Source organism: Ipomoea nil, unplaced genomic scaffold (assembly GCF_001879475.1).
Source record: "Ipomoea nil cultivar Tokyo-kokei standard unplaced genomic scaffold, Asagao_1.1 scaffold1416, whole genome shotgun sequence".
Taxonomy (NCBI): domain Eukaryota; kingdom Viridiplantae; phylum Streptophyta; class Magnoliopsida; order Solanales; family Convolvulaceae; genus Ipomoea; species Ipomoea nil.
Genome location: NW_017617844.1, coordinates 1,434,293 through 1,447,469, shown reverse-complemented (window position 1 = coordinate 1,447,469; position 13,177 = coordinate 1,434,293). Strand labels below are relative to the sequence as shown.

The 13,177-nt window shown below is 33.1% G+C and overlaps 1 protein-coding gene across 1 annotated transcript; it reads right to left on the bottom strand.

Moving 5' to 3' along the window:
• Nucleotides 1–5,561: 5,561 nt before the first annotated feature.
• On the bottom strand, nucleotides 5,562–12,668 carry LOC109187003 (cytochrome P450 87A3-like). Its single transcript, XM_019337166.1, has 9 exons — nucleotides 12,399–12,668; nucleotides 11,668–11,977; nucleotides 11,446–11,595; nucleotides 11,103–11,351; nucleotides 10,924–11,013; nucleotides 9,265–9,343; nucleotides 9,067–9,173; nucleotides 8,743–8,870; nucleotides 5,562–5,689 (listed from the first exon to the last, which is right to left on the bottom strand). The coding sequence occupies exons 1-9, from the start codon at nucleotides 12,644–12,646 to the stop codon at nucleotides 5,599–5,601; spliced, it is 1,452 nt and encodes a 483-aa protein (XP_019192711.1). The 5' UTR covers nucleotides 12,647–12,668; the 3' UTR covers nucleotides 5,562–5,598.
• Between the last annotated feature and the right edge of the window lie 509 nt (nucleotides 12,669–13,177).

Below are 13,177 nucleotides of genomic sequence, written 5' to 3'. Positions count from 1 at the left end.
AACATTTGATTCGTGCACACCGAATCCACAGCACGAAACGAGCTACTTTGGAATCCAAAGCTTAAGCTCAATTCATGCACAACTTTCGTCAATGCACAAAGCATAGCACGAAAGTTCATTTTCCCAATTCACTAATCAAGCTTTCAAAAGCTTAATTACCATGTTGCAACTTAACCTTTTCCAATGCTAAATTACAAGCATTCCTTCGTGAATGCTAAGTAATTAGCACCAAGATTAGTGCTAATTTTAATTAGCCACTAAACAATAGGTTTAAGTTGTCGACTTCTCTCAAATAGGTTCACTTTGAGAATCAATTTCTCATTCACCTATTACCCATTTTGAGCGTACATTATATCAAATTCTTCGTCTCACTACGAAGAACCCGAATCCACTTTGACCCGACCCAAATTGGAAGTGGACCCACATATATTTGTACCACAAAATAATCACTCAAAATGCCATTTTTAGCTAAAAATTCCAACAAACAAAACGTTGGTTGATCTTTAGTGGAAAGTTTTGGGCGTGGCCCCGCAGAGTTGGAAGTGTTCTCCAACTGCGATAAAAAATATCTTGTGTATTTTTTATTTTACCTTGATTATTTTAATTTCATTTTGTTTGGAGTATTACGTAGAGTAACTACTCCTATTGAATTCTGGCTGGGACTTATCACAGAGTAAAAACTCTTGTTATTGCGTTAATATATTTAAAAGTTACATCCCTACTATATAAATTTTCATAGGAGATATTCATTATAATTTTCACAAAAATAAATGTTTGCAACTTTGTAATAATGCTAGTATAAATACTTTATTTAAAAACGATAAAATAAATAAAGGGAAAATGATACTTTTTCCCCGTGAGTTATATACTTATAGCACTTTTCCTTCCAGAAATACTCAAGTGGCTGTTTTCCTCCCTGAAATGTTAAACGGACATATCTACCCTTAAAATAAATATTTCATTTATTTTTCTTCTCTAACAAATTATGGCCACGATTTGGTTCAAATCGAATAGACACTATAGCAACCAAACGAAATATTCTAATTACAATTTAGAATCAAAACCTGATATTTAGAGTTTATTAAAATCGCAAACCGGAACAACGGGTGGTTCATGTTCCGAACTGAAAAAATAAAATAAAATACATTTATTGTTGAATTTAGACTATTTTAAAATAAAAAATAAAATTTTAAAATAAAGACGGTTCAAAGTCGCAAATCAGATCCAGAATTGTCGGTTCACGGTTCAGGATCTAGTGTTTTCGATTCATAATTTTAATAAATTGAAATCTAAATATTGGGTTCCGGATTTGAATCATAACCGGAAACTTTCAATTCGATTGCTATAGTGTCCGGTTCAGTTCGAATTGAATCGTGGTCACCCCTACGTATAAGCAATAATTTGTTGGAGATAAAAAATAAATAAAATGTTTACTTTAAGGGTAGAAGTGTCAATTTAATATATCAGGGGGGAAAACAACCACTTTTAGAATAATTGAGGGGGCTAATGTGCTTACATGAATAATTGAGGGGGAAAATGTGCTATTAACATATAATTCAGGGAAAAAAAGTGTCATTTTCTCATAAATAAATATTACTTTTGGTTTGAATATCTCTACATCTTCTTAATTCTCCTTTGTGTAGCATTGTCATCATTTCATCTTCAGTACTTGTATTCTTCTTTTTTATTAGTAGTGTGTCATGTGCAATTGGGTTACGGGTGGTAGCATAGATGGCAACATCATGCAATGAAGAAGTTGTAGATTTGCTTTGTCTTAATTATAATATAGCGAATGGTTTTGTAAGCAATTATTATTATAATTGTTATTTTAATGAGCAGTTATTATTACAATTATTATTATTATTATCTCTATCCTTACTCTTACTATTACTATTACTATAAAATAAAATAGCCACAACATCTCACACGCACACAGCTCTTTACAATTAAAACAAAATGAAACAGATTAATTTTTCCCGCCTACAAAGATTTGTATGAGAATATTAAATGTCAAATTTATGAATATTGAAGTGGTTGAAATTCAAATGACCACAAAAATTTGGCACGTGCGTGTTCATTCCCAAGCAAAAAACTGAGAGTATGTAATGGTATGTAATCGACATTTAAATATTTAATGTGTTCAGTTTTAAATATTTTCATCCATTTTCCATTTTCAATATAATAGCATTATCTTATATATTTAATACGCCTGTTGAGTTTTTCATGCCAATTGCTTATCTATTTTCAATACAACAAAAATACAATTGATTATTATTTATTGATGAATACTTCCCCCGCACCTGTTCATCAGTGTAAATAATAATAATTTCTTAATACTAAAACTCTAATTTGGTACACTAGATCAGAATCTCTATCTCTATATATATTAAAGCAAAATGAAGTAGGAAAAATCTTTCCCGCCATTTAGTACATTTGGGAGTTATGAAATATCAAGAGTTTAGGAACTTCATAATCATCATAAATAAAGATGAAAAGAAAATCAAAGTAAATAATAAGTAAAAAGAGATTAGTGGAGAGGAATAATTATTGATCCATTTTTTTTGGTTGCCCAAGGTATCCCTCTAGCCAGAAGACTAATCCCCTTCCCAATAGTCAGGGCACTAAGCAATAGGAGACCTCCATTCACATGGGTGGGAATGAAACTCCTCACCTCACGCTTAAGGGACGAGGTGCTGAACCACCACACCAACCATGTTGGTTATAATTGTTGATCATATCCATAATTGAGAATTAACATTGCAATAATTATATTATGTTTCTAATATATAAGCATTTACTATCTACAAATGATATTAGCAAAGTATGAATGCATTAATTGTGTTCACATTTACTGCAATAAACAAAATATTCTTGCAAATTTCAATAACCACATGTTTTGAATTACAAATGAATTTTTGATTGGAGATTTTTTTTTTTTTTTTTTTTTTTTACAAAGAAGGAATGACGAAGCCCCGAGGGAAAAAGGCAAAACTCAATCACCGCAGGCAAAAGGAACCTCAATATATAGAATCCCTGTGAACACACGCTTCAAGTTCGGCGTTCATGCAAAAATAAAACAAGGCCAAATCGGGATGAAAACGAGAGTTATTTGCAAGCCAATTCGCTACTTGATTTTGTTCTCTCAAAATGTGATAGGAGTTGGCGCTCCAATCCTTCTTCAACCAAGACTTGCATTCAAAAATGAGGTTGTTGAGAGTTCCTCCACGATTGGCGACAAAAAGCAGATCATTGATCCATTTGACAACATTGGGCGAGTCACTTTGAATAGCCACCTTGGTAAAGTTCATACCCTAGGCCACTTTAAGACCAATAAGAATCGCCCCGGCCTCGGCAACATCATCAGAACATTTTCCGAGGCTTCGTTTTTTTTTTTTTTTTTTTTTTTTTATTGGAGATCAATTTAAAATTTAGAATCAATATTTACATGAACATTTACACCTACTTCAACACTATAAATAAGCCATCATCCAAACCAATACTATAATTATGTTTTGGTCGTGGCTGCAATTGGGAGGATGGTTGTGCCTAGAATAGGGAGAAGAATATTTTTGGGAGCTTAAATCTCTTATGGAGCTTTATACCGTGCGATCTAGAGAAGATGAATATTTCTGGGAGCTGAAGAACTCAGGTAAGTTTTTATGTTTCCATAGTCATTACTTTCTTTGCTAATTTAGAGAATGTCAAAAATTTAATTGGTAAATTTGTTAAATTAATAATAGTCCGTGCATCGCATATGACAATTACTAGTTTAAATAAACATCTTAGAATCTTAAAATAACAATAATTGTAGAATACCCACAGTCTCACTTTTAAAATAAGCTGGAAAGCTGTTCATCCTCCTAAGGATATTAATAACGAATCATTAATGCTTAATGCATACACAGAATATAGATATCAAGATATGAACACTCAAAAATATAGTATAAATAGTGCACTAATTCAGCACTGTACACATAAACGAAACATTCTGTAGTAACAAACTCTGCGAAATCATATTGAGGTTCCGAGTGCATTTGGTCAGAACTAAACTTATGAGGTTCCTGAATTACGTGGAAGAGCAACGAGCAAGAGCATGTAATTTCTTAAACTATTTGTCATTTAATAAAATAATTTCTTAAAACTATTTGTTATTTACTAATTTATTTATAATTTCTTTCATTTTTTTTATTATTACAATTACTATTATAGGTTAATCTTGAATTATAAACAGACCATATTTAATGACCGTGCATCGTACGAGAAATTTACTAGTTGTGTATATAACTGGATCTTAGTTGTACTATGAACTCTTTATTTTGCAAGCGTTTATTGATATTTGGCAATGACAGTTTTTTCCCTACATGTTTCATGTGTTGTGAGATATATGTCGTAAATTCTCATGTGAAAGTATTGAACAAAATATTAATATTTATTATATTTGTAGAAGGTTCATGGATAGTATCTTTTATTCTAATTCCATAAACTTGTATATATATATATATATATATATATATATATATATATATATATATATAATTATAATTCTCCTACATCATTTCAAAAAAAAAATGGAAATCAAGAATCGGTAATTTATTTACGGGAGCAAATAGAGTAATTGAGTATAATGGAAAAATTCATTAGTAAAGATGGAGGATGCAAATAAATCATAATGTACACCAACTACGAATCGCAACAATATCTTTTTATATTACAAAGAGCCATCTTATTTTTTAATATATGTAATTAAATACTAAATATAAATAAATAGATAAATAATGAATATAAACATCTATCAGTATATTGTTTTTATTTTATTATTAAGTATGTTAATATTTACAATTTATGATAAGCACCTTGTGTACAGATGACACTTAGGTTGGACTCACATATGGGAGGTTGTGAATTCGAGCCTTGGAGGTGTTTTTGACTCTTTGTGCTTTGTAAATATATGTTAATGTTAATATTTAAGTAACATTGGTGAATGTTTTTTTTTTTTTTTAGTTAAATTGATTGATTTGATTTTTTGCATTGTGATGGTTTAATTTCAATATGTTACAGATATAAATGCCTAGACCTTCTAATGTAAATATATTTAAGTAACATTGGTGAATGTTTTTTTTTTTTTTTTAGTTAAATTGATTGATTTGATTTTTTGTATTGCGATGGTTTAATTTCAATATGTTAGAGATATAAATGCCCAAACCTTCTAATGTAAATAAAATAACTGTTTAATTAGTTTACAATAATTAAACAAATACAATTTACAAATAAAAGTGTGTACGTTTATCCCAATGTGAAGTCATTGAAAACATCAGTATATTATTTTTGTTTTATTATTAAGAATGTTGTTATTTACAATTTATTATATATGTTAATATTTAAGTAACATTACTTAACATAAGTCATATCCGTGCATCGCACGGGTACAATACTAGTTTACTTAATAATAATAACAATGACTTTGTAGGTAGAAAAAAATTACAATATATATATATATATATATATATATATATATATATGTATGTATATTATATTTATTCTATTTAATAATCTCGATATTGATGTACATTGATATCGAGAAAAATTAATCGGAAGTTGTTAGATCTTCATTGAGATCTTGAAGTGAAATCCATCTGGGAATCTTATGATAGGGGCTCGGACAATTTTCCCTCCCTTCACCATCTTCCATCTGCCAAAATCCCATAATATAAAGAATTAATATTTGTGGTATAATGATATAATTAGATTTTCTTCATTTAAAAAAAAAAAACTTATTATATATGTATAGTAATTGGGCCATGGACTAGTTGGTCCAACAAAGTGCCGCAAATTATGCTGTGTCCACAATGCAATGTGGACACGAGTTCAAAACGACGTCAGGGAAAATGTGACATTCTATTTACAAAAAAAAAAAAAAAAAATGATTTTGTCTCGCCGTTAACGGCGTTACTCGTTTGTGGCATTATAAATGTACAGTTATGGAATTATGAATGTTAGTTATGGAATTATGAACACAGAACTCTGACATTATTTACTTACAATTATGAACATATAATGATAAAATTATGAACATAGAGTTCTAAAATTGTGAACATAGAGCTTCGAAAATTATGAATGTACAGTTATGAAATTATGAATGTACAGTTAGAGAATTATGAATGTACATTTATAGAATTATGAATGTACAGTTATAGAATTATGAATGTACAGTTATGAAATTATGAATGTACAGTTATGAAATTATGAGCACAGAGCTCTGACATTATAAACTTACAATATGAACATATAGTGATGAAATTATGAACATAGAGCTCTAAAATTGTAAACATAGGGCTCTAAAATTGTAAACATAGAGCTTCAAAAATTATGAATTTACAGTTATTGAATTATGAATGTACAGTTATGGAAGTATGAATGTACAGTTATGGAATTATGAACACAGCGCTATGACATTATGAATTTACAATTATGAACATATAGTGATAAAATTATGAACATATACTCTAATAACGAAGCAGTCTGAAATTAAAAAAAAAAAAAAAAAAAAAAAAAAAAAAAAAAAAGTGAAAGATAACGGTGCCACTAACGACACTGTCATGCTGGACACGGGTCCAATTGGCTATGAAGGGTCTAACTAAAAGAGCATGTATGGATTTGGACTTGTAGTGAGCACTAATATACAAGCATTTAGAGGTCTCTACGTCAGTTGAAACACTCCATGTAATTGATCTCAAGTCTCCAAAACATGAGCGGTAAAGAATTCTCAAATTTAGAGTTCAAACTTATAAATATCATATCTAAAACCATCAAAGTGAGTTGGACTTGCCAAAACTCCCCTTGGCGGCAAATTATTGCATGGACCATGATCCACACAATTGTGTGGATTATGAATATCAGGTATATTTTTAATATATTAAAAGTACATTATTTTTGTACTGAACGTACATTATATAAAATAATGTACCCTTAGTATATTAAAAATGTACTTTTTATTTATGGTCTACACAATTGTGTGGACCATGGTCCATGCAATAATGATTGCCCCTTGGCCCGTCGTTATATCGTGGACCGCGGTGCATAATCGATTATGCACCGCGCATCAAAACGATGCCGTTTCTTTAAGTAAAGAAACGGAGCGCTGTTAGTGTTAACGGAGTGACACTACAGTGTATCTAAATCGACATTGCCTCACGTATTATTTTTATATTATCAAATGAAACTGCAGTTATATCAAAATGATACTGTAGTTGTGGTGAAATGAAACTGCAGTATATATAAAATGAAACTGAATAACATTTCACATATTTGAGTCTATATTGTACAATGAATATGTAATTATATCGAACATGTAGTTGTGTTTTAATAAAACTATAGTGTATATAAAATAAAATTAAATAACATTTTCACATATTTGAGTGTATAAATATTGAATGAAACTGTAGTTATATCGAAATGGAACTGTAGTTGTGTTAAACTGAAACTGCAGTGTATACAAAATGAAACTGAAGAACAGAGTTATTTTTTTGCGAAATGGCTCGAAACGGATTCTGTTTTTTTTTTTTTTTTATTAAATAAAACTACATCGTTTTGATGCGCGATGAATAATCAATAATGCACCGCGGTCCACGATATAATTTGCCCCCCTTGGCCGCAAATTATGCCATGGAATCGTGTTCACCGAGAATGGTGAACACAAGGCAAAACGACGTCGTTTTTAGGCCAAAAAAAAAATTGCGGATGTGGAGTTAACGGCGCGCGTTTGATCAAATTATGAATTTTCTATTATGAGATTATGAATTTTATGAAAGTTCATAATCTCATAACAGAAAATTCATAATCGCATAACAGAAAATTCATAATCTCACAACTGAAAATTCATAATCTCATAACAGAAAATTCATAATCTTATAACAGAAAATTCATAATCTCATGGTTCCAAAGTGAATGTGTAGGCATGGTTCCAAAGTGAATGTGCAGGCATGGATTCATAATTTATGAATGTCCGTGATTTCGGACGGGAATATGTAGGCATGGTTCCAAAGTGAATGTGCAGGCATGAATTCATAATTTATGAATGTCCGAAATTATGAATTTTATGAAAGTTCATAATCTCATAACAGAAAATTCATAATCGCATAACAGAAAATTCATAATCTCACAACTGAAAATTCATAATCTCATAACAGAAAATTCATAATCTTATAACAGAAAATTCATAATCTCATGGTTCCAAAGTGAATGTGTAGGCATGGTTCCAAAGTGAATGTGCAGGCATGGATTCATAATTTATGAATGTCCGTGATTTCGGACGGGAATGTGTAGGCATGGTTCCAAAGTGAATGTGCAGGCATGAATTCATAATTTATGAATGTCCGAAATCTTTGTTCACCTCAAATTAAAGTGAAACCGCAAAATGTGAAAATAAAGAAGAAAAGTCACGCAATTAATTATAAAAAAAAAAAAAAAAAGAAGAGATAACGGTATACTAATATCGTTAGAATCGTGTTTACCATGAATGGTGAACACAGTTACACGGCATAACGTCTGCCCCTTGGCAAGGCGGGCTTTAAAGGCAGTCAATTTGCTGGTTTATAAAGGGGTCACCTTGTGTTGCCAAAGCCCGCCTCTTTGGCGGGCCTCGAAAATCAAATTCGTCCCGCCTGTATTGCGGGCTACTTAACTTGACCTGACCTAATAAACTTAACCCAGGTGACTCATTTGTCACGTCTATTTTGGACTTACTTGTAATTCGTTATCAAAACGTGCAGAAATGTGGCTAAAATCACCCTACTGTATTCTGCACCAGCACATTGCTTCATTCCAGATCCAAATGGCATGAAATGCTTATTTGCACTATTTTGTTGGATTTTCTATTAAAGAATAAAACAAAAATAAAATCAGAGTTGGCTATACATATGAAAGTAAAAAATATAAATTTCTGATTTGTTATAATTAGTTTTAGGGATTTTACTGTGCTAATCTGCTCTGATACTGATAATATTAGATAACTAAATATGATATAAATAGTTGTACCCAGTATTATTGACACAAATATAATATATGTACCTGCCAGCGCCATGGATTGAATGCGAGTGGATCCTCAAACTGATGAGAGTTTAGATGAAGCGCAGCTGTGGCAATCATAATAACCCAACCTGATGGAATAGTATATCCTGAAAAGGGATAGCATTGTTCTCAAAGTTCAAACTCTTCTCGATTTAGAAAGCTTGAAAGTAAGTGGAAAATGTTGTTTGGTCATCGTACCATTGACAGGAATATCCTTAATAGCGCGACGAAAAAATCCAGGAGCAACATTCCCTAACCTCAGGACTTCATTTATAACCTGAATTGTACAATATAATTGTTAGATCAATAAGTAAAATGCTGCATTTTTTGGGGGTACTTATTCAGGACTGTTCGGCGGAGTTTAATGAAGAACTAAACCCAACACCAAGTGGTCAGAGAATTCTTGGGCGGAGGCCGATAAGATATGACTGATAGAACAAGTACAATCAAAAATCAAATAGAAAGAATTACCGAAGAGAAAAAAAAAGTAACTCTAGAACTAGATATTAGTACTTACAAAAAAAGTTGTAGATTAGAGTTGTCAAAAAAGATTTGGCAAATAGTAAAACTAAAAAACATAATATGTAAATTTCATTATTTTAGAAAATTTTTCATTCAAAGAATATATAACGATATTTGTTTATCTACTATTCATATTGGCCAAACCCAGCACCAAGTGGTTAGGAAATTGTTGGGCGGACGCTGATGAAGAGCCAAACTCAACACCAGATGGTCAAGAAATTGTTGGCAAATTATGCCCTGGACCCGTGTCCACAATTCATTGTGGACACGGGCCCAAAATGACGTCGTTTTTCAAAAAAAACGCGTCATTTAGTTAAAACAAAAAAATCCGCGTGTGTTTTGCCGTTAACGGCGTTACTTTTTTTTTTTTTTTTTTTGGATTATGAATGTACAGTTATGCCGTTATGAATGTACAATTATGTAATTATGAAATTATGAACACAGAGCTCTAACATTATGAACTTACAATTATGAACATATAGTGATAAAATTATGACCATGAAGCTTTAAAATTGTGAATATAGAGCTTCGAAGATTATGAATGTACAGTTATAGAGTTATGAATGTACAGTTATGGAGTTATGAATCTACAGTTATGGAATTTTATGAATGTACAGTTATTGATCGAATTATGAACAAAGAGCTCTGACATTATGAACTTACAGTTATGAACATATAGTGATAAAATTATGAACATATAGCTCTAAAATTGTGAACATAGAACTTCGAAAATTATGAATGTACAATTATGAAGTTATGAATGTACAGTTATGGAGTTATGAATGTACAGTTATAGAGTTATGAACGTACAGTTATGAAGTTATGAATGTACAGTTATTAACATATAGTAATAAAATTATGAACATATACTCCTATAACAAAGCGGTCTTAAATTTAAAAAAAAAAAGAAAAAAAAAAAAAAAAAAAAAAAAAGATAACAGTGCCTAACGGCACTGTTACCCGTGTCCAGCATGCATGCTGGACACGGGTCCATAGCATAACGATTGGAAATTGTTGGGCAGATGCCTACGAAGGGCCAAACCCAACACCAAGTGGTCAGGAAATTGTTGGGCGGAGGCCTACGAAGGGCCAAACCCAGCACCAGTGGTTAGGAAATTGTTGGGCGGAGGCCTACGAAGGGTCAAACCCAGCACCAAGTAGTTAGGGAATTGTTGGGCAGAGGCCGATAAAGGGCCAAACCCAGTACCAAGTGGTCAGGGAATTGTTGGGCGGAGGCCTGAAAGGCTCGAAAATGTGGTGGTATAAGAAAATATGACTTTTGTCGTGTTAAGCGCCTGATTTGACAAGTGATATCAAAGTCAGGTAAAGACAAACCTGCAATGTAAATGTCATGGATTTATACTCATTCCAAGAAAGAGGGGCATCTGGATTCTCTCTGTTCTTCAGGATTGTGTCATGCTCAGCCTGGAATTGAGTTCAGTTTGGTTATGTTTTTGATAAAAAACAATGTAAGATGTGTGGTGATAATGAATTCAGGGAAACCTAGTACTGACGGTTAGTTCCTCCAGGACATTAGGATGTTCTGCCAGCAACTTGAAGGCTAATGCCAGTGTGGTTGAGATTGAATCAGATGTGACAAACAGCAAACCAAACATCAACTGAACTATGAAATCCTCTGACAAGAATTTGTGGGTTTCCATGTCTCTGATCATATGATCCAGCACATCTTCTTGCGGTCTTTCTGGTGTCTCTAACCTCTTCTTCACCACGTCCCTCATCGCCCCGCGCACTTTCTTATGAATCTGGTGATGTTTTATTCATTTATGAGTAATTCCCTCAAATTTAAATAAGTAACACACGGAAGTGTTTTGTGCAGGATTTGAAGGTATTAATTACCTGCAAGCAGTTATGATGGGCAGTTCCTGGGAGGTTGATTGGGAAAGACATTAGGCCTTCCACCAGGTCCCTGAACATGTCACTGATACTGAATGCTGCATTCTCAAGATCCCCACTGAATATTTGCTTTGCAGCAAAATCAACCGTTGCCTGCCATAACCCGAAATCCATTACTGCAAAGTAAATTAAAACTTCCCTGAGGATTATGGATTGTAGACTTACAGTGATGGCTGCACTTTTCACTTCAACTGAGTCTTGGGCAGACCATTTGTGGAGGGTATGGTTGATGAAAGTTTCAATCTGAGGGAGGAGTTTTTCCCTGAGGGCTTCCACCCCGAAATGGTTCAAAGCCAGATGCCTAGTGTACTTCTTGGAAGACTGCATTTCCTGATCAAACACCTGAGCAAATGTGTCCATGGACCATGTCTCCACCAGCTTCCCATCTTGTTTCAGGATGAAGCTGTTGAAATCCGCATCTGCTGATATGATCACAGGCCTGCCAGCCACATTCGTTTTGAAAATCGATCCATATCTGCAATCAAGAATACAACAAAAAACAAAACATTAGTTTCCTCTTATTCCTGAGCTGATTGTTGGGCAGAGGCCGGTAAAAGGCCAAGTCCATCAATTGGTGGCTAGTAGTTGTGAGCGGAGGCCAGTGAAGGTCAATCCCAGCGGCTTGCTTCTCGAAAATGTGATTGCGGTTTATAAGGAAATAAAGTTGCGACTTTACAACTAGTTATAGCTTTTGGCATAGTGATAAAGGCTTAATCGTAACAAGTAGTATTAAAGTCAGGTCACGGGGACCGTGAAGAGCCAAGTTCAACGTCCTGTCTCTCGAAAATGTGATGGCGGTGTATAAAGAAATAAAGTTGCGCCTTCGCTACTAGCTATAGCTTTTGGCGTAGTGGTAAGCACTTGATCCTAACACTGATGACAGGTCTCGTAGTTACCGCTTAATTCTTGTGCTGATGAATGGAGGGAGGGCTAGAGAGTGGCTGGGGATGATGAGCTGAAGGGTTTCTCCTAGGAAAGGCAAGCCCATGGAGCCAGGTGGCAAGACACCATTGCACTTAGGATTCCTCCATCTGTAAATCCAATGTGCAATGTAAATGCTAAGCATTGCAGAAACTGAGTATACTATGGTTGATACATTCATCTTCCTCAGCTCATCCATGGAGGAGGAGAACAGTGTTTCCATTACAGCAAAACAAGCTGAAAGAGAGTGGGAATTGGTTGAAGATTTTTGTGTGATTTTTCTGTCTTCTGAGGTGGTTTTTATAAGGTAAGTTATGGTGATTGGGGGTGAACAAAAGGAAGAATAAGGATAGAGAATGGAATAATGGAATAGTGGATCACCCAATATTTAATTGACTAACTTCTAACGGATGGAATAATAAATTGCTGGCGTGTAGAAAGGGACACGGGATGGCATCATGACTAACTTCTTGATTTGTATTGTATTATCGGTTTAGGAGAATTATATTTTTGGTTTGTTAACTTTTTTTAAAAAATAAAAATAAAAAACTAAAAAAAAATAATGAATTTCTATTTATAAGTGTCATTATTTTTAGTGTTTGAGTTGTAGTTACATTATAGTATCAGTTCATACATACTTTCTTAACTTACTGAAGTATAAAGAGTCAATATTTTCACAGTTGGCAAATTATGTTGTGGAACCGTGTCCACCTTGTAAGGTGGACATGATTTCAAAACTGTTCATAATTATGAA